At 44.0% G+C, this 20,445-nt stretch overlaps 1 protein-coding gene across 2 annotated transcripts in view; it reads right to left on the bottom strand.

Annotated features, from left to right (window-relative positions):
* TIMELESS (timeless circadian regulator) overlaps positions 1-19,937 on the bottom strand; it is a 30,700-nt gene extending 10,763 nt beyond the window's left edge. For both annotated transcript variants that reach the window (XM_078449779.1, XM_078449778.1), the window contains exons 1-11: positions 19,833-19,937; positions 6,388-6,548; positions 6,087-6,240; positions 4,147-4,261; positions 3,989-4,051; positions 3,361-3,462; positions 3,032-3,187; positions 2,656-2,789; positions 2,365-2,452; positions 791-967; positions 197-414 (exon numbers count right to left, since the gene is read on the bottom strand). In XM_078449779.1, the coding sequence (XP_078305905.1) occupies positions 197-414; positions 791-967; positions 2,365-2,452; positions 2,656-2,789; positions 3,032-3,187; positions 3,361-3,462; positions 3,989-4,051; positions 4,147-4,261; positions 6,087-6,240; positions 6,388-6,472 (1,292 nt within the window). In that variant the 5' untranslated portion in view covers positions 6,473-6,548; positions 19,833-19,937. The remainder of the gene's footprint in view (positions 1-196; positions 415-790; positions 968-2,364; positions 2,453-2,655; positions 2,790-3,031; positions 3,188-3,360; positions 3,463-3,988; positions 4,052-4,146; positions 4,262-6,086; positions 6,241-6,387; positions 6,549-19,832) is intronic.
* Between the last annotated feature and the right edge of the window lie 508 nt (positions 19,938-20,445).

The following is a 20,445-nucleotide window of genomic DNA, read 5'->3' on the forward strand; positions in this document are numbered from 1 at the left end:
GGCTCATGGAAAACGTACCACTTCTAAACCTTCCCTAAAAAAGGTGCCATCAAAAAGAATGACCCAGCCAGTACCTGCTCCCCATCCTTACCACCTTAATCCTGAAACAGGAAGAAAGTACCACCTGGAATTCAGGCACTCAGATTCCCAACCTAGCTGAGATGCCCACTCTGACCCCAGTTCTCATCCCACTCACCGACGTGCCCAGGAGGCAGCTTCCTTGCGGTCCGTCAGCATCATTTCATAGTAGTTGGTGAGGTTCTGCTCAATGAAGTGGAAGGTACGGACACTGAGGGTCTCAGAAACCAGGCCTGGCCGGAAGGAGGCAGCTCGGTTGAAGGCCATGAAGAAAGCCAAGGCCCACATGTAGTAGGTCTCATCATGCTGCTGAGCCTTCTCTCGCAGCAGGTGATCCTAATGTCGGGGAGAAAAAGACCACCCTGTGACCCCAGGGCTTCCAACTTTCTCCTTGTCCTATGATGATGGGATAAACCCTAGACACCATTATAACCACATTCTAGGACCAGAATTTCCACCCTCTCTTGTTCTCCCCAGGTCTCTCCACATTCCTTTCCCCTTCCTCTGGGGCAATTTCTCTAAGCCTTTTTAAAACTGTCCCAATTGTCCCACTCCTTTCTAACATCCTCACCATCTCTCAAGGGTGCCCTATACCTTGCCCAACTTCTAATCCACACTCTGGGGTCAGCCTCCTTCAGGCTCCTCCCCAGCTGCCCTTCTTACCCACCACTGGTCCCATCACCTCCCTATCCCATCCTCCCTAGGTTCTCACCTTCACTGAGCCCATGAGCCGGTTGTAACAGTTCTCCAGAAACTCAGAGCAGAAGTCTCTGAGGAAGAGTCTCACATTGAGGGCGGAGCGGCGTTGAATGGACAGCTCCTGGGCAGCCTGCCGACGTTTAGGCACCCTTCGGGGCTGCTTTCCCAAATCTGAACTGTAGTTTTGGAGCTGGGGGTGTACGTTGGGGGATCAGAATTACTCCTCATTACCACCCTCCCCTTGCAGCTCTTTCCACATCCCTAGTGCAACCATTTTCTCAGAAGAAACTCTTAGAAGGTTCTCTCCCTCTGGTACTAAATGAAGATACAGGTAAAGACAATAATGCCAGAGGCTCTATTTCTCCTACAGTCTCCAACTTACTTTCTTTCTTTTTTTAAAAAAAAAAAAAAATTTTTTTTTTTAACGTTTATTTATTTTTGAGACAGAGAGAGACAGAGCGTGAACAGGGGAGGGGCAGAGAAAGAGGGAGACAGAGAATCCGAAACAGGCTCCAGGCTCTGAGCTGTCAGCACACAGCCCGACGCAGGGCTCGAACTCACAGACCGCAAGATCATGACCTGAGCCGAAGTCGGACGCTTAACCAACCGAGCCACCCAGGCGCCCCATCTTTCTTTCTTTTTTAAAGAGTATTCTTTTGGGTCTCCTGGGTGGCTCAGTTGGTTAAGCGTCTGACTTCGGCTCAGGTCATGATCTCACAGTTGGTGGGTATGAGCCCCGCTCAGGCTCTGTGCTGACAGCCTGGAGCCTGCTTCAGATTGTGTCTCCCTCTCTCTCTTCCCCTCCCTTGCTCACACTCTCTCAAAAATAAACATTAAAAAGGGGCGCCTGGGTGGCTCAGTCGGTTAAGTGTCTGACTTCAGCTCAGGTCACGATCTCACGATCTCGCGATCTCGCAGTCCGTAAGTTCGAGCCCCGCATCAGGCTCTGGGCTGATGGCTCGGAGCCCGGAGCCTGTTTCCGATTCTGTGTCTCCCTCTCTCTCTGCTCCTCCCCCGTTCATGCTCTGTCTCTCTCTCTGTCTCAAAAATAAATAAACGTTAAAAAAAAATTTAAAAAAAAATAAAAAAAAAATAAACATTAAAAAAAAAAAAACAAATGAGTATTCTTTTAAGTTTATTTATTTATTTTTGAGAGAGGGAGAGAGAGAGAGCACGAGCAGGGGAGGGGTGGAGAGAGAGGGAGAGGATCCCAAGCTGGCTTGGCACTGTGAGCACTGAGCCTCACATAGGTCTCAAACCAACGAACCATGATCACGACCTGAGCCAAAATCAAGAGTTGGACACTCAACTCACTGAGCCACCCAGGGGCCCCTCCTACGGTCTCCAACTTTCTAAGCCCAGGAACAGAGATGCTTTATTTCCAGAGAGGCTTATTTACCTTTCTCTCTTTTTTTTCCTTTTATGATTTTAAGTAATCCCTACACCCAACATGGGGCTTGAACTCACAACCCTGAGATGAAGAGTCACATGCTCCACTGACTGAGCCAGCCAGCTGCCCCACTTGCTTACCTTTCTTAGGTACCTTTAACTCCACAATGTTCTCACCCAAGATGGGAGCATACTCACATTGTGGAGACCTTTATGAAAGATGAGGTCCCTCTCCCCAATGGATTTCAACCCCTGGACAATGTAGGAGCCCCCAAATCGAGAATGTCTGCAGTAAAAAAAAAAAAAAAAAAAAAGTCCAGGGTGATTCCTCAAATTCTCTGGAAGCTTTATCCCCATTCTCTTTCATCAGCACATCAGAGCCTGCTGTAATTGCAAAGTGTTATCTGGTCACCACTATCTTAGCCTTTGGCCTTAGCATTCCATACTGATGGGATGGGAACATGGGTAGGGCAGATCCCTGCCACTCACCTGTTGCTTCGCTGAAGGGCTCGAGTCTTCTTTTCTGCCATTTCCCTCTGGCGTAATACCTCCAGTTCTGCCACATCTGTGCTCCGCTCCTTAGCTAAGCGCCCCTGTCCTACTCCCGCCAGCTGTTCAGGGTTCTAGATTTGGAATATGGAGGGAAGAGTCAGAAGGACTGTCATTCCTTATTGTAGGTTCAGTCCTAGTGAAGACAGAAAAGGTGAATTAAATAGGACTGTTGAAGGTACCCCATATTCAAGACATAGCTACTCTGTTCCCCACCTGCCACCAGATAATTCGGCCATTATTACAAGAGTAATTCTGGCTATATAGCAGAAAAGTACATGGGTGAAGGGACTGGGGAAATAGGCCAGGTACTCACCTGGTCACGAAACATAAGGGAGACAATCTCTAGCACATGCAGGCTCCACTGTTGCTCAGCAGGTGAGCTGGCCAGAAAGAGAAGCAGGTCATCCAGGCCACTGAGGTGAATTGCCCAGAGAAGCTGGTCATGGACACTGGCGTCATCATCGATCCTCTGAGCAGTGAGTGTGATAAGGGGAAGAAGAGCAGTCATTCAGTTTCACTGCCCTGCCTTGAGGTTCTCCAACTCATCTCTTGAGCAAGGTTCCCCCTGACCTGTCAGAGGGCAGAAAAGCAAAAACGGGCACTTCATCCTAACCAAGCATAAGAAAGCAGACCACCTCTCACCTTTTCCTGATCAAGGTCGGCTGGAACATGGAGAATATTTCTGACCAGGAGCAGGATCCGTTCAATCAGCAAGTTGTCTTCCTCTTGTCGTTCCTCCCAGCCCTAGTCAGAAGGACAGTTAGAGGAAGACACTCCCTGTGGAAGGCAGGCGGCATCTACCCAGGCTGGGGGACGTAGGCCGAGAAGAGAACCAGGATTAAGAAGGAAGAAAAGAGGGGCACCTGGGTGGCTCAGTTGGTTAAGTGTCTGACTTTGGCTCAATTCATGATCTTGCGGTTCATGACCTCGAGCCCAGCATGGGGTTCTGTGCTGACAGCTCAGAGCCTGGAGCCTGCTTCAGATTCTATGTGTCCCTCTCTTTCTGCCCCTCCCCTGCTCGTACTCTGTCTCTCTCTCTCTCTCTCAAAAATAAACATTTTAAAAAAAGAAAAAAAAAAAAAGAAGGAAGGAAAGAGTTCAAGCACTCCGGAGGCAGCAAGAGACAATGGATGGGACTATACATCTGCAAGGACTGAGGCCATATCTCCAAACTGTGCTGTCCTGACAATGCCCAGCCTGGCACCCTGCCCAGAGGAGGAGCAAGGCACTGATGGTCCCCTGGGATCCTGGAAGGTGGAGACCCACTCACCAGCTGTAGCAGCTCATACAAAGTTTCACTGAGGACTCCAAAAGCCTTCTCACTGGCAAAGGCCTGTAAGATAGGGGAATGGACCTTAAGTGGCACCCACCTTCTCCTTCCCTACTGCCCCCAACTTCTGCCCCAGGGACTCTGAAGGAAAACCTCACCTCTTTGTAGGCCTGCAAGTAGGCTAGCACCTGCAGAAAATGGTGACGAAAGCTAGGTTCTTTGGGCACACTGCCAAAACAGAGCAAAGCTGGTTGTGTCAAGTTCACCATCAGCCTGGGGAAACAATGAAAGAGGGAGATGTTCTTACATTTCCCCACCAGAGTCAAACACCAAAATCTACCAGTTCATGGAGTGCCTGGGTGGCTCAGTCAGTTAAGTGTATGACTTCAGCTCAGGTCATGATCTTGCGGTCCATGAGTTCGAGCCCCACATCAGGCTCTGTTCTGACAGTGCAGAGCTTGCTTCAGATTCTGTGTCTCCCTCTGTCTCTGCCCCTTCCCCACTCACATTCTGTCTCTGTCTCTCAAAAATGAATAAATGCTAAAAAAAAAATTTAAAAACGGGGCGCCTGGGTGGCTCAGTCAGTTAAACGTCCAACTTGGGCTCAGGTCATGATCTTGTGATTCGTGAGTTTGAACCCCACATTGGGTTGTCTGCTGTCAGCACAGAGCCCACTTCAGATCCTCTGTTCCCCTCTCTCTGCCCCTCCACTGCTCACATGCTCTCTCCTTCTCTTTTGAAAACAAATAAACATAAAAATATATATATATATTAAAAAAATTAAAAAACAAAAGCAAAGATATTTGCGAATGACATATCAGATAAAGGGTTAGTATCCAAAATCTATAAACAACTTATCAAACTCAACACCCAAAAACAAATAATCCAGTGAAGAAATGGGCAAAAGACATGAATAGACACTTCTCCAAAGAAGACATCCAGATGGCCAACCAACATATGAAAAAATGCTCAACATCACTCATCATCAGGGAAATACAAATCAAAACCACAAATGATACCACCTTACACCTGTCAGAATGGCTAACATTAACAACTCAGGCAACAACAGATGTAGGCGAGGATGCGGAGAAAGAGATCTCTTTTGCATTGTTGGTGGGAATGCAAGCTGGTGCAGCCACTCTGGAAAACACTATGGAGGTTCCTCAAAAAACTAAAAATAGAACTATCCTATGACCCAGCAATTGCACTATTAGGTATTTATCCAAGGGATACAGGTGTGCAGTTTCGAAGGGACACATGCACCCCCATGTTTATAGCAGCACTATCAACAATAGCCAAAGTACGGAAAGAGGCCAAATGTCCATCGATGGATGAATATTTAAAGAAGATGGAGTATTATATATATGTATGTATATATATATACATATATATATGTACGTATGTATATATACATATATATGTGTACGTATGTATATATACATATATATATGTACGTATGTATATATACATATATATATACACACATACATATATACATATATGTATACAATGGAGTATTACTACAATGGAGTATATATATATATATATATATATATATATACTCCATATATACGTATATATACACACAATGGCGTATTACTTGGCAATCAAGAAGAATGAAATCTTGCCATTTGCAACTACGTGGATGGAACTGGAGGGTATTATGCTAAGTGAAATTAGTCAGTCAGAGAAAGACAAATATCATATGACTGAGGTCATATGAGGACTTTAAGAGACAAAACAGATGAACGTAAGGGAAGGGAAACAAAAATAATATAAAAACAGGGAGGGGGACACAACATAAGAGACTCATAAATATGGAGAACAAACTGAGGGTTACTGGAGGGGTTGTGGGAGGGGAGATGGGCTAAATGGGTAAGGGGCACTAAGGAATCTACTCCTGAAATCACTGTCGCACTATATGCTAACTAATTTGGATGTAAATTTTAAAACAAATTAAAATTAAAGGGAAAAAAACCAAAAAACTTACTAGAAAAAAAAAAAAGCAAAAACAAAACAAAACAAACCCCACCAAAACCTATCAGCTCAAACACCAAGGGCTGGTGCATGGTAAAAGTTAAAACGCTGGGGAACCAACCTGATAACAGCATCGAAGAGAGGCTTGTCCTGGTGGTGTTGGGTAAGGATGGGTAGAAGGTCACTCTGCAGGATCTGGGCTGCCCCCAACTGTTGCCGCACATCACGAGTGTCATCCTCATGCCTCAAGTAGCGGATCAAATCCTTTACACTCTCTTTAGGGACAGAATAAACACTTACAAGAAACCCTGGAAGAAGCTCCACCTTGGCCCATGTGCTATTCATACCCAGGACTTGAGAAATTCTACAGATCTCCTCGATTCAAGCAAGTTTTGTACCTGTTTTCTCCAAAAGGTACTCACCTAAGCAATCTGGTTCTTTGTGGTAAGTGTCTCCCTCTAAGTACCCAAGGGCACTACATGTGGCTAGAAGTTCACAATTCATCATGTACAAGTCCACACACCAGTGGACCGGCCACGAGAGATATAAGATATGTAGAAGCAGGACACAGAAATGATGAGGCCTGCAGAGACAGGGAAAGAAAACAAATGTAGGGTTCTCTCCATGAAAGGGAGAGGGGAACAGAACAGGACCCTAATGCTCTGAGTATTCTGAACAAGGTCCTCACATGCTTCGCTTTTGTCAGAACCAAAAGTGCTAATCCTAGTTTCAGGAAAAGCTTAAATTAAGGCTTCTACCTAACCAAAACCAAGGAGGTGGAGCACCTGGGGGGCTCAGTCAGTTAAGTTCTGACTTCAGCTCAGGTCATGATCTCCAGTTCCTGAGTTTGAGGCCCAATATCGAGCTCTCTATTAGTGCAGAGACCCCTTCAGAAACCCCCTCTTTCTGCCCCTTCTCCCACTCGTGCATGTTCTCTCTCAAAAATATATAAACATTGAAAAAACAAAAAGAAAACAAAAAAACAAGGAGGCTCCAAGTCTAAGAATTAAGTACCTGCCCCATACTCTAATAACTTAGAACTGAAACTATGAAAACGGTCTGTTTCAGAGTCAAGATAATGCATAGAAAGGTTGGTTAGAGAAAGGCATCAATTGTGAGACTTTCACCCTCAGAGAGCTCTGTAGCCTTTTAGAGGAGGGGGGGAATGAGCTTCCCTCTCCTTTACAGCTCCCTCCACCTCCCATAGCCCTTCCACACACCCTGTTACAGCTCTATGTACAAGGGCTCAAAAACCCAACTTTGACCATACAGTGATGCTACGTGGGCTCTAACACTTCTAGGAGGCCTGAGGCATCTGAGGCACTGGAGATGCATGGAGAAAGTTCCTTCACTCTCCTCCCCAATGTTACTCTTAAATTTTGGGAATCTTAGTAGAAGCTAGTGTCTAACAGAATGGGTGAGGAAAAGAATTAAACTGATTAAACTCCCCATCTTTCTCTAGAGAAGAATCATCTTCCTTTTCTAAAGCACGTCTCTTTTGATTAAAATCCTTACACCCTCGTCGGATAATCAAGTAGGCAGAGATTCAGAATCTTGGATGTTTCAGAACCTGACACTGATAACACAGACACACACAAACACATTGCATTTACTAACCCGATCCTGTGGAAAATCGGGAATATCTGTCAATCCTGTCCCCTCCACATTCAGCTACACTGCTCTCAGCCCTTGGTAGCTTCCCCTAAAAAGACCTTTCCCTGTTCCATACCTACCTCCAGCCTGACTCCACCCGTTCCCCCAGAGGAAATGGATAGTATCCGAGATACTGAGGTTTAATGCTTGATGTTATCTCCTTGCATTTATGTAACTGGTCTACTTCTCCAGGCTACCTGCTATCCTCTACCCCCTCCTAGTGCTAATCTACTTTCTGAACGCTCAGCCCAGCAAGAGTGAGCCTGTAAAACATTCACTGAATGACCAACTATAAAGTCTGAAGGGAGACTTCTCTTCAATGCCCTTTCTCATAGGACCTGTAGACCCTGAGACCTGGGGTTCAGTGTGGTAGGTATAGTGTGTGAGATCTCTGATTATCTCCTTAGCTACATCCAGCTTTTTCTTTTTCTTTCTTTTTTTTTAAGTAGGCTCCACAGTGTGGAGCCCAATGTGGGGCTTTAACTCGCAACTCTTAGATCAAGACCTGAGCTGAAATCAAGAGTCCAATGCTTAACTGACTGAGCCACCCAGGCGCCCCTTCCAGCTTTTCCAGACAGATCACTGGTGTGCTTACCTATGTGCACACACGCACACACACCCAAACTGAAGGGCTTCCCTGTCTGCTCTCTCCAAGTGGCAGCCTAGGAAGCTGACAACAGAACGGTCCATAAAGATGCTGAACTAGCACATCCTCCTCAAAATAAGACACAGCATCCCACTCTGGAACTAAAAGGTGTGAAATGATAAAGTCTTCTAACGAGAGACAAAGCCATGTCTGCGAGGCTCTAATAAGAAAGATAACCTCATACAGTCCCATCTCTCCTTCCCCTATATCTTGCCTCCTCCACTGTAGATCAATTCTATATAAAGATTCAGTATATGTAAAATTGGCCCAGCAGAGTACTCAAACATCTGCTTTCAACACATCACCACTTTACCTGAAAGGCAAAATTAACAGAGGTAGTAAGAGCTACCTGTTACCTGACTACCTATTACCTGGCAACCAAACTAAGATAGGGGAGGGGAAAGGAGATAGCAAAGGAGCAGCCCTTGCAGACATGAGAAGGGAAGATGTTATGTAAGAGATGCAGGACCTCAGGTTCTAATCCCCTGCAGTTTTGACAAAACCAGAAAGACACAGGCAAAGCAGAAGAAGAAATGGGTCAGAAGACCTATTATAAAGCTTTCAGGTTATGAAGCAAGCTGGCAAGCTTGGGCCTATTCATTAGAACTGGAATAACAGGGGCGCCTAGGTGGCTCAGTCGGTTGAGCGTCCCACTTCGGCTCAGGTCATGATCTTGAGGTCTGTGGGTTTGAGCCCTGCGTCGGGCTCTGTGCTGACAGCTCAGAGCCTGGAACCTGCTTCAGATTCTGTCTCCCTCTCTCTCTGCCCCTCCCCCACTCATGCTCTGTCTCTCTGTCAAAAATAAATAAACATAAAAAAAAAAAAGAACTGGAATAACAGCTCTCACAGGTGTTTCAGCTGTGGAACACACTATTAAAAAAATCAGCCAGGGACAGAAAACTTACAGTTCACTCTTTTCATTCATTTAACTAGAAGCTACTCAGTCTGGTCTCATCTTCCTCTCCTAGACCACTTACAATCTGATTGTCTTATTCTCCTCTACTAAATGTTGTCCTATGCATTGCTGAATGCACTCAATTCTTTCATAGGAGAATCATTCAGTAGAAACAAACACAAAGAACAGTACAATGGTCAGAGGTGGGATCAGAGTCCTAGCTTCACTGCCTCCTTCCTATTCTTCACCAAGTCAGTCAGTCACAGAAAGGATGCTGTGGCAGCCACAGAGGTGCCCGTTCAGAGATTTTTCTTCAAGAAAGAGCTTATGGGGGCACCTGGGTGGCTCAGTTGGTTAAGCGTCCAGCTCTTGATTTCGGCTCAGGTCATGATCTCACACTCATGACATCAAACCCTGCATCAGGCTCTTTGGGGCTCCATGAAGCCTGCTTAAGATTCTCCCTCTCGAAAGAAAGAAAGGAAAAGAAAAGAACAGAACTTGTCATTCAGCTGCAAAGAATGCAGCGAGCTGACAGCTCCTCCAGGATCCACCTCAGTCCCATCTTTCCTGGGCAGTCCCCCAGCTAATGATAAGCATAGGGGTCCTGGGGCCTAGCCATTTCTGTCCAACAAGGATTCCTCTATTAGGCAATCTTTGCTTCTGAGTTTCTCACTGGCTCAGCTGAAACTCTCACCGCCCCCAACTTTCCTAGCCCCTTGATCTATCACAGGCACTCCTAACTCTATCTCAGTGTCTGCTCCCCAGAGGTCCTGAACTGACAGATCCCTACCCCACTTCCATTATACGGTTATTGTATTATGAAAATCCAGTTAAGTTACATCACAACACATTGCAAACTCAGATGGATAATATAAAGTTAAAATGAAAATCAGTGGTTTTCATGCTTTATGATTTCATGTACCATTATATATCCCCCAAGCTGGAGAAGCGATCTTGACTGGTAAGGATATTAAAAATAGGAACATTAAAAATAAGCACTTTTTAAAAACCCCATGGATATCTATTAACACCAATGTTTCATAAAAGGAAAAGCTTAACACACATATACAAAAAGTAGCTATTATATAATCTCAGCTATGTCCTTTCCCTTAAGGTACATAAACAAGTCTTTATCAAGAGTCACATGCTCTACTGACTGAGCCATCCAGGTGCCTCTGAAAGAATTAATTTTGAATTAATGGATTATCCTGGGTTATAACCTTTGAACCAATGAGCTCATTTTGGAGATTACAACCCAACAAAACAATTCAAAAAAGAGAAGTAATCACTGATACAAAACCAAAAACAATAACTCTTCCTAATACATTCCAGTTTATAAAATGTTTTCATAGCTTTAACTTCACTTTGAACCTCACAACAGACCTAAGTGATAAATACAATCATTTCCATTTCACAGGTAAAGAAACAGTCTCAGGTCTCAGAGAGAATAGAGAATATACACTTCAGTAAGATATTTATAGATGAGTTATCTTTAACGGCAAAGCCTTGGAAACAAGTCAGATATCCCAAGTCTGGGAACAGTTAGGAAAACTCTGGAATGTTAATAAACAATATATCATATAAAAACTAACTGCAGGGCGCCTGGGTGCCTCAGTTGGTTGAATATCCGGCTCTTGGTTTTGGCTCAAGTCATGGTCTTGGGTTTGGGCCCTGCTTGGGATTCTTTCTCTCTCTTCCTCTCTCTGCCCCTCCCCTGCTCTCTCTCTCTTAAAATGGATAAATATCAAAAGCAAAAACAAAAACAAAAAAACACTGCACACTAAAATTCAAAAGCTTAGGGGCACCTGGATGGCTCAGGCATTTAAGCTTCTGACTTCAGCTCAGGTCATGATCTCTCTCTTTTATTTAAAAAAAAAAAATTTTTTTTAATGTTTATTTACTTTTGAGGGAGAGACAGAGTGAAAGCAGGAAAGGGGCAGAGAGAGATGGAGACACAGAATCTGAAGCAGACTCCAGGCTCTGAGCTGTCAGCATAGAGCCTGATGCGGGCTCGAACCCATGAACTGTGAGATCATGATGTGAGCCGAAGTCAGACATTCAACTGACTGAGCCACACAGGTGTCCCAGGTCATGATCTCTTGGTTTGTGAATTAGAGCCCTGCATCTGGCTCTCTGCTGTCAACCCAGAGCTTGCTTCAGATCCTCTGGCCCCCTCTCTCTGCCCTTCCCCTGTTCAGGCACGTGCATGCATGCACATGCTCTCTCACTCTCAAAAATGAACAAACATTTAAAAAAAGGATTAAAAAATGAACAAACATTTTAAAAACAGGTGTTTAAAATAAATAAAAATTCAAAGGCTTACATTTTAAAAAAGGCACATAAAGTAGAACGTTCACAGTAATAACCACATAAAAATGTGAATGCTCTGGAGGTATCTGGGTGGCTCAGTCAATTAAGCATCTGGCTTCGGCTCAGGCCATGATCTCACATTTCGTGGGTTCGAGCCCCACATCGGGCTCTATGCTGACAGCTTGCCCTGCGTCCGGGTTCTGTGCTGACAGCTTGGAGCCTGGAGCCTGCTTCAGATTCTGTGTCTCCCTCTCTCTCTGCCCCTCCCCTACTTGCACTTTGTCTCTCTCAAAAAATAAGCAAATGTTAAAAAAGTAAATAAATAAAATAAAGATATTCAGGGCGCCTGGGTGGCTCAGTCGGGTTAAGCGTTGGACTTTTGATTTTGACTCAGGTCATGATCTTGAGGTTCATGAGATTGAGCCCTGCACCAAGCTCTGTGCGGACAGTGCAGAGCCTGCTTGGGATTCTCTCTCTCCTCTCTCTCTTCCCCTCCCCCACTGGCACGTGCACTCTCTCTCAATCAAAGAAACTTAAAAATAAATAAAGGTATCCTGGGGTGACTGGGTGGCTCAGTCAGTTAAGCGGCCGACTTTGGCTCAGGTCATGATCTCACAGTTTGTCAGTATGAGCCCCCGATCAGGCTCTGCTGACAGCACAGAGCCTGCTTCAGATTCTTTGTACCCCTCTCTCTCTCTGCCCTTACCCCGCTCATGTTCTTGCTCTCTCTCGCTCTCTCTCAAAATTAAACATTAAAAATTTTTTTAATATAAATAAATAAAGGTATTCATTGTTTTCAATTCTTGTAGCAAAATGGTACTTTTCATTTTTTTTTTTTTCAACGTTTTTTATTTATTTTTGGGACAGAGAGAGACATAGCATGAACGGGGGAGGGGCAGAGAGAGAGGGAGACACAGAATCGGAAACAGGCTCCAGGCTCCGAGCCATCAGCCCAGAGCCTGACGCGGGGCTCGAACTCATGGACCGTGAGATCGTGACCTGGCTGAAGTCGGACGCTTAACCGACTGCGCCACCCAGGCGCCCCAAAATGGTACTTTTCAATAAAAACAGCAAAGGTAGCCATTGCTGTGCTCACAGGTTTTCCCTCCCATTCCCACTCTCCTAGCCCAAAGGTCTCCTTCTAACAGTTCTTCAGAAGGAATGGGGGCAGCTGGGCTGGCTGACTGAGAGTTATTGTCCATTCACTGTTTCCACCCACAGAGATGCAGGAACCTCATGTCTTCTCCCAAAGTCTCCTCTGGTCTCTTTCAGCAGCCCTCCCTCTTTGTGTTTTATTTTATTATTATTATTTTTTTATTTTGCACAGTAAATGAGTTTTGAAGCAGCCCAAACTCTTGTGTTGCTGTGAACATGAAAGGTTAATCCTGACGCACAGACAAGAGAGTGGGGTTTCACGATAGTTAGCTCCACTAAATCCTTTCCTCCTGCAAAGAGGGAAAAGGAGAAGCCGTACACACTATTTCCAGTCATGGGACAAACAGATAAACACAAGTCTGTAATTTCTCTGTTCTAATCAGAGCACTTTATTACACTTCCTGAATTTTCTGTTTTGGAAACAACTTCCCCCATGCTGCCTCTTTCACTCATAACAGAGGCAAAACAGAAAAACCAGCACCATCCTGGCTTGCCAAAGAATCAATGGAAAAGAGGGAAATTCTCTTTTTTTTTTCAATAATAAACTCCTGGATAGATTTTTCGGATTTTTTGGTTTGCTTTGTGAAAGCAATGGCCTCCAAAGTTCTGGATTTCATAGATAGATCTTTAATTTTTTATTTTTTTAATTTAGGGAGACTAACATAAGGTTGCCAACTTTAAATTTTGTAACTTAAGGATACTTAGGAACACACACACCCCTCATATACTGCTGTTTATAAATATTTCAGCTGCTGTGGAAAATAGGCAATTCCTCAAAATGTTGAACACAGAGTTATCATAAGACCCAGCAATTCCACTCTTAGATATTTATCTGAGAGAAATAAAAAGTATGTGTTCACAAAAACTTGTACACGAATGTTCATAGCATTATTTATAATAGTCACAATGTGGAAAAAACCCCAAATGTCCATCAACCGATGAACAGATATAAACAAAAATGGAATGGAATAAAAAAACAATGGAATATTTAACAATAAAAAGGAATGAAGTACTGATACATGCTCCAATATGGATGAAACTTGAAAACGTTATTTTCAGTAAAAGAAGCCAAACACAAAAGGTTGCATACTGTTTGCTTCCATTTATATGAAATGTCCACAGAATAGGCAAATCCATACAGACACAAAGTAGATTAGCAGTTGCCAGAATGGGGGGGGGGGGGGCGGGGGGGAGGGAGGGAGGAGAGGTGGAGTACTGTTAGTAGGTACCTACAGAGTTTCTTTTGGGGGTGATGAAAATATCCTAATGTTAGATAGTGGTAATGGTTGTCCAGCTCTGTGGACTGTACACTTTAAAAGGGTGAATTTTATGGTATGTAAATTATATCTTAATAAAGCTGTTTACAAAAAAAACTTCCCACACAATTACTATATATTCTATTTTCACTATTTAAACACCAAAAAAAAAAAAAAAAAAAAAAAAAAAAAAAAAAAAAAAAAGAACCCCAAACAAAACAACAAAGCGGGCGCATGGGTGGCTTGGTAGGTTGTGTCCCACTCTTGATTTTGGCTCAGGTCATGATCTCAAGGTCATGATCAAGCCCCGTGTTGGCCTCTGTGCCAACAGCATGAGCCTGCTTGGGGTTCTCTCTCTTTCTGTGCCCCTCCCCAACGTGTGCATGCATGTACACTCACTCTCTCTGTCGCTCTCAAAATAAATAAATAAACATTTCAAAAAAAACTACAAATAAAATCTCAGGACAAAGTACAGTCCATTAAATTTTATAAACTTGAATTTATGAAAAAAACTAACTCTATTTTATTTTCACATTTTATCATAGACAGCTGGGAACTTTGTCAAACATCTTACAGCCAGCAGACCTTGACATTTAAAGGGATGTTAGTTACTTTTGTCACTCAACTAAGTACCAAGTGGTTCAGACAAAGCAATATTCCTCTGAAATTAATACTTGTAGGCCTCAAAATGCAAGAACCAAATAAAAACAAAGGATAAAATATTAAATACACTTGGTATTGAAATTAGAAAATTAACTCACTTCTTGAAAACAAAATAAAACCAAACAAAAACTCTGCCCCAAATCAACTCTAAGAACCAGCTTTGAGAATCATTAGTATGAACAGAATGACTGTTGGCATTTGGATTCTAGTTCTGTCCAGTACCAAATTGGTGATCTTGGGTATATGGCTTAACCTAAACCTCAGTTTCCTTGTCAGTATAGTAAGAAAATAAACGGGGAAGTTTGAATCAGATCATGCATGGAAAGCAGTTCTACTCAAAGCATGGCATGCAGACCACTGTTGGTCCACAAACTGTTAGCAGTCTGCATACAGTACAGACACAAAGCGTACACATTTAGAATGTCTTACGGCAGGTGAGAGTTAATGTTTGTTGAATCTGATAATTTTTAAAAGTCTACATTCTGTAGTTTTTTCATGTTATTTTTCTAGTAATTCAATTTAGTTCAGGTCCTGACTATCTCTAGAGTACTCAACTGCTTCCTAACCTCTATCCCTGCTTCCAGTCTTAAGTCTATTCATAACATGGTTACCAGATTTTGACCATATAACCACCCTACTTAAAACCTTTCAATGGCTATGTAAGAAACTTCATAGTGATTGTCTCTGGGGAGAACGGGGGAGGAGGAGTCTAGGGTAGGAGAAACATTTATCTTTCACTCTAGTACTACTTGAATTGTTTATCATTAGTGATCAAACAGTCCCAGTATTTTGCAAAAAAAGTGTTTTTAGAAAAGTATGTTATAGGTCAATTGTAACTCAGTAAACCTGGGGGGAAAAAGAAAGAAAGAAAAGTACTGATGTGTAACAGCTTGGGGGGAGAAACCTACCGTGTCCTTTACCAAGATAATTTGAGAAGCACTGATACCAGGCACTTTACTGAATACTAAGCACAAAGTAAGGACTCTCAAAATATTAACTTCCTCTCCATCTACTGGATTCTATAGTCAACCACTAAATGCTTACGTAGAGCCCCCAAGGTGAAAAGACAAATGTTGTGTGGGTGCTAAAGCAATTTAAGAAATTTAGTTGCAGAAATAAAGCCCACCCGATATAGAACAAACAACATAAAAGACAAATCAGTACAAGCTCTAATTAAGTGATATTGAAAAAAATTTCTGAAAAACTAGGGCTCTTTTCAGGTTAAAGTGGTCAAGAAGGTTTTTGTCAGAGGAAGTGTGATTAGACCCAGGCCTTCAAAGGTTGCATAGGATTCAGGCAGCTGAGAGGCAGAGGAGTATTTAGACAGAGAACTGCCAGAGCAAAAGCAGGGAGGGAGCTACTCTGGGCAGGTGAGACTAACAGGAAAGCAGTAGAAATGAGGGGTTGGAACTGACTTTATGGGACAACCTTGTCTTTGTCTACCAATTCAAGGATTTAGAACAAAAGCCAGAAGTCAGTCCTTGAAGATTTTTGAGCTGAAAAGCAAATGATCAAACTGGGGAGGCACAAGCAGTATCCCTTAACCTACTATTGGATCACTCTCTGTGAGGTGTGTCAATCTTTTTCCTTTCCCTGCTTTCACCATACAAAAGATCCCAACCTCAGATCAATCCAACCATCTACTTTCTAGACTCGAACTTAAATCATGATTCAGATTTGCTGAAGAAAACCAAACAACCGTGCAGAATGGTACATAACCACTGTGTAGTCTCCAACCTCAGCGTGGCCCAGCAAATCTTTTTTAGTGTTCCTAGTTCACTTCCTATTCTCATTCCCAAGGAACAACTGTTACTAGCTTTCACTGTTATCCTCAAGCCCCTCAACTGCACTGCTTCCTGGACCTCATTTGGTGTCTCTGCCCCTTTCCTCTAGGGAACAACTGAGGTCATCAGACAAGAAAGAACTCTCTCAACTTTCTCTGCCCAAGCCTAAAAATGTACATATTTCAAGTCCCACCCAGACTTCTTTGCTTCTAATTTAAGCAAGCCCTCCATTTGTGATTAATCAATCACTTCCTGTCCCTTAATTGACTGTTCCTCTTTTTTTAAGATTTTATTTTTCTTAAATAATCTCTATACCCAATGTGGGACTCAAACTTACAACCCCAAGATCAAGAGTCATATGCTCCATTGACTGAGTCAGGCAGGCACCCTGGTTGTTCCTCATTTCTCATGTTTCCAGTCTTCTCTTTATATTGGCCCATCCCCATGTAAGTTGCTTAAAGCTCTTCCATCTCAGGGAGGAGAAAATCCAACATAAAACAATTACCTTTCCTTGACCCCATATTGGCTTCTCCTTCTCTCCTCCTTAAGCACAGATGTTCATAGGCCTTTGTCTTCATTTCTCTTCCAGTCTTACACTACACAGCTTCCTTGGGCAAACTCCTCCATTCCCATGGCTTCAACCACCATCTCTGTCATTAGCCAGCAAACCTATACCCTTGCTATACTGAGCTCTCATGGTGCCGATCTCATATTTCACTAATAGCATTCTCCATCTTTATGCCTCATAGATACCTCACATTCAACATGTCCAAAATGTGTTCTCTTCCCCCCAAATGTGTCTCTACTTCTAGTTTGGATCTCTTTAGGGACCGACACTATCTACTCAGTCATTCACATAGGAAAGCTAGGCGTCATCCTAGATACCTCAAGTCATTAACTCGGGCTAATTCTACTTCCTTAAGCTCTCCTATCCAGCCCCTATAAATCCCCATTGGTACTGCCTTAGTTCAGACCCTGAGTATCTCTAGCTTAGATTACTCAACCACTTCCTAACTTCTTTTCCTGCATCATCTTGTTCTCTTAAGTATTCACAAAATGGTTACTAGACTTGGCCATATAACCACCCTGCTTAAAACCCTTCAATGGATGGAGTACCTGGGTGGCTCAGTCAGTTAAGCACCCAAATTCTGATTTCAGCTCTGGTCATGATTTCCCAGTTTCTTTTTTTTTTTTAATTTTTTTTTTTCAACGTTTTTTATTTATTTTTGGGACAGAGAGAGACAGAGCATGAACGGGGGAGGGGCAGAGAGAGAGGGAGACACAGAATCGGAAACAGGCTCCAGGCTCCGAGCCATCAGCCCAGAGCCTGACGCGGGGCTCGAACTCACAGACCGTGAGATCGTGACCTGGCTGAAGTCGGACGCTCAACCGACTGTGCCACCCAGGCGCCCCATGATTTCCCAGTTTCTTGAGTTCAAGCCCTGTGTCAGGCTCTGAGCTGATCCTGTGAAGCCTGCTTGGGAGACTCACTCTCTCCCTGCCCCTCCCCTCCTCACACTCTGTCTCTCTCAAAATAAATAAACTTAAAACAAAACAAAACCTTTCAATGAATACATAAGAAACTCCATGGTGACTGTCTCTGGGGAGAATGGGGGGAGCTACAATAAAAGAAATATTTACCTTTCACTTTAGTACTATTTGAATTTTTACCACAACATGCACTACTGTAATACAAAACTAAAGTTTCAGCAGCTGCAAATGTCTACGTACAAAGTCCTTCATAATCTCCCTGATTACTTTTTAAGCTACTCTCTCAAGACAATCTTCCTGAATGCCCTAAAGTCTATCCTTTTATCTTTCAAGGCTCTGCCCAAATGGTACCTCCTCCTGACTTTTCCATGCAGGAGACCTCTCTCTCCTGTGTCTACTTTGTGCCATAAATATACTTCCATCATGGCATTTACAGACCATGTTGTAATACTTAAACATTGTTTGAAATTTCCTCCCTTAGGAGGAGGGCATATTCCCTGAGGGCATAAAGTATTTCTTTTTCACCTTTGAATTGTCAGTCTAGTTACCAAAATCAAAATTTATAATGGGTGGGGCTTGGGCCAGAGTGTTTTGAAAATGTTCACCTGCTGATTCTAACTCAATCCACTGCTAACAACTGCACTAAATTATAAACTCCTTGAGATCAGGAATCATTGTGACCAGCACAATGTAAATGATCAATAAACAGTTTCTAAACTGGAACTGAAGTAGAGGGAGGAAAAGTTGGAGCTGGAGATTTGGAGGCATCAGGATACAAGGTGTGTAAAACTGTGGCAGTAAGTAAGCTTGTTCAAGAGAGTATAAAGTGAGAGGAGTAAGAAAGCCAGGGCAGACTTGTCACCCAGTAAATGCAGAGGGCTCATTTACATGAGTTTTTCCATACAGACTGAGTTCCTTAAGGTCAGGAACTCTGTCCTATTCATCTCTGTCTGTCCACCTGTCACAGAGCACAGTGCATGGTACCTGTTAGGAGCTCAGGAACCTTTTACTGGGTTGTATCAGCGACACTGATAATAGAGGGAGGTACAAAACTTCAAGAACACAAAGAAAGAAGTGACTACTTTGGCCAAGGTCGGGGGGGGGGGGGGGGTCGGGGGCGGGGGAGGACTGGAAACAGACGTTTTTCAGAGGGACAAGTGAGCTCAGTCCTGAAAGAGAAGTTCATTTGGCAAAGACATGGCCAGAACTTCAAGTAGAGGGAACAGCAGGGCACAGGTACCAAGACATGAAACAGCACAATGCATACACCCTTTCCATGTGACAGAGTCAAGTGCATGATACAGAAAAAATGTTAGGGAACTTTAGAAAATGAAGCTGAGAGGATCTGACTGTGAAGGGCCATGGATGCCGACTAAGGATTTAAGCCTAACTGTGGGTGGCCAATGAGGAGTTTTAAATATAATCTGAAATTACCAGATTGATTTTTTATAAAGTAACTCTGGTAGCAGCTCGAAGGGCAAAGAATTGAGACTCAAGGGAAGGAGCTTAATTAGTGGCTGGCAGTCCAGCTAACAAACCCAAGCAAAAACTGTATCCTCCTTAAGTCTTATACCAGAGAGAAAGGAGGGAAGGGAATGAGAAATCCATGCCGTAAAATCCCAAGATTCACGTCAAGCGACCTGCTGATCGCTAAGCTGCGCTTGTTTGGGGTCTGAACTGGATGGGAAGGAAGTTCCGAAGTGAAAATGCCCTGGACCTTTCGGTTCTACCTCAAGAGTTCCAAGCCCCTTCCCATCACGACCCCACCCCTGCGCGAAGACCAACTGTACTGAGGGGCGCGGGGAGAACAAAGGAGCGTTTCGAGCAAACGGGGAACGCTGCGGCACCTACTTCGGACTCGGGGGCGAAGAATTGCGCGTGCGCACCTAAAGCGCGTGCCCCGCCCCCTGTCTTTAAACCTGGCGGCGGGAAAGGGGACTCCGCACTTGCCAAGAGTGCACCCGCGGCTCCGAAAGGACGCCATCCGCTAGGGCCCTCTCTCCCACACACTCACCCGCTCCCCGCCGGTCCGCAGGATCCCCGCGGAGCCAACGGCCCGCAGGCCCCCAGCCGCAGCCTTTCCCGCCACCCGGCTCAGCGAGACCAATCCCCGCCTGCGTGGGAGCGGGGCGGGGCGAACTGGGCTGGTGCATATGACCCCAAGCGAGCAGGGGGTGGTGGTGATGAAGTAAGGAAAAGGGAAGCGAGTACACGTACTGTTTTATCTGAGTCCATTCCCTATATTGAGCTAAGAACCACAGCGCTATGAATTTTCTGCCAACTTAAAATAATAGAAATCAAAATCCGATTAGAGGTAAATTTACAAACGTTCTCTTCCCCTTCTCCTAGTCAAGTGGATTATTCCAAAGTCCCACTGGTTAGTTAGAAAAATTAGGCTTTATTTGGGAGGAAGTGGAGTTGAGCTAAGGGCTAGAGTGGTCTTTTGTGGGCGGGGTGCCTTTCACGCTAGAGAGATAGGCTTAAAGCTAGCGAAGCGTGCAGACGCCTAAAAGGAAGAGAACAACAGTAAATATACATTGGTAAGTTGAGAATCTCCTCTGGACTCTGCTGAGTGTATTTTGCCCATGACAAAAGAAGATAGGGCTCAAACGAATAATTATCTCATG

The sequence above is a fragment of the Panthera onca genome, chromosome B4 (genome assembly GCF_046562875.1).
Source record: "Panthera onca isolate mPanOnc1 chromosome B4, mPanOnc1 haplotype 2, whole genome shotgun sequence".
Classification (NCBI taxonomy): Eukaryota; Metazoa; Chordata; class Mammalia; order Carnivora; family Felidae; genus Panthera; species Panthera onca.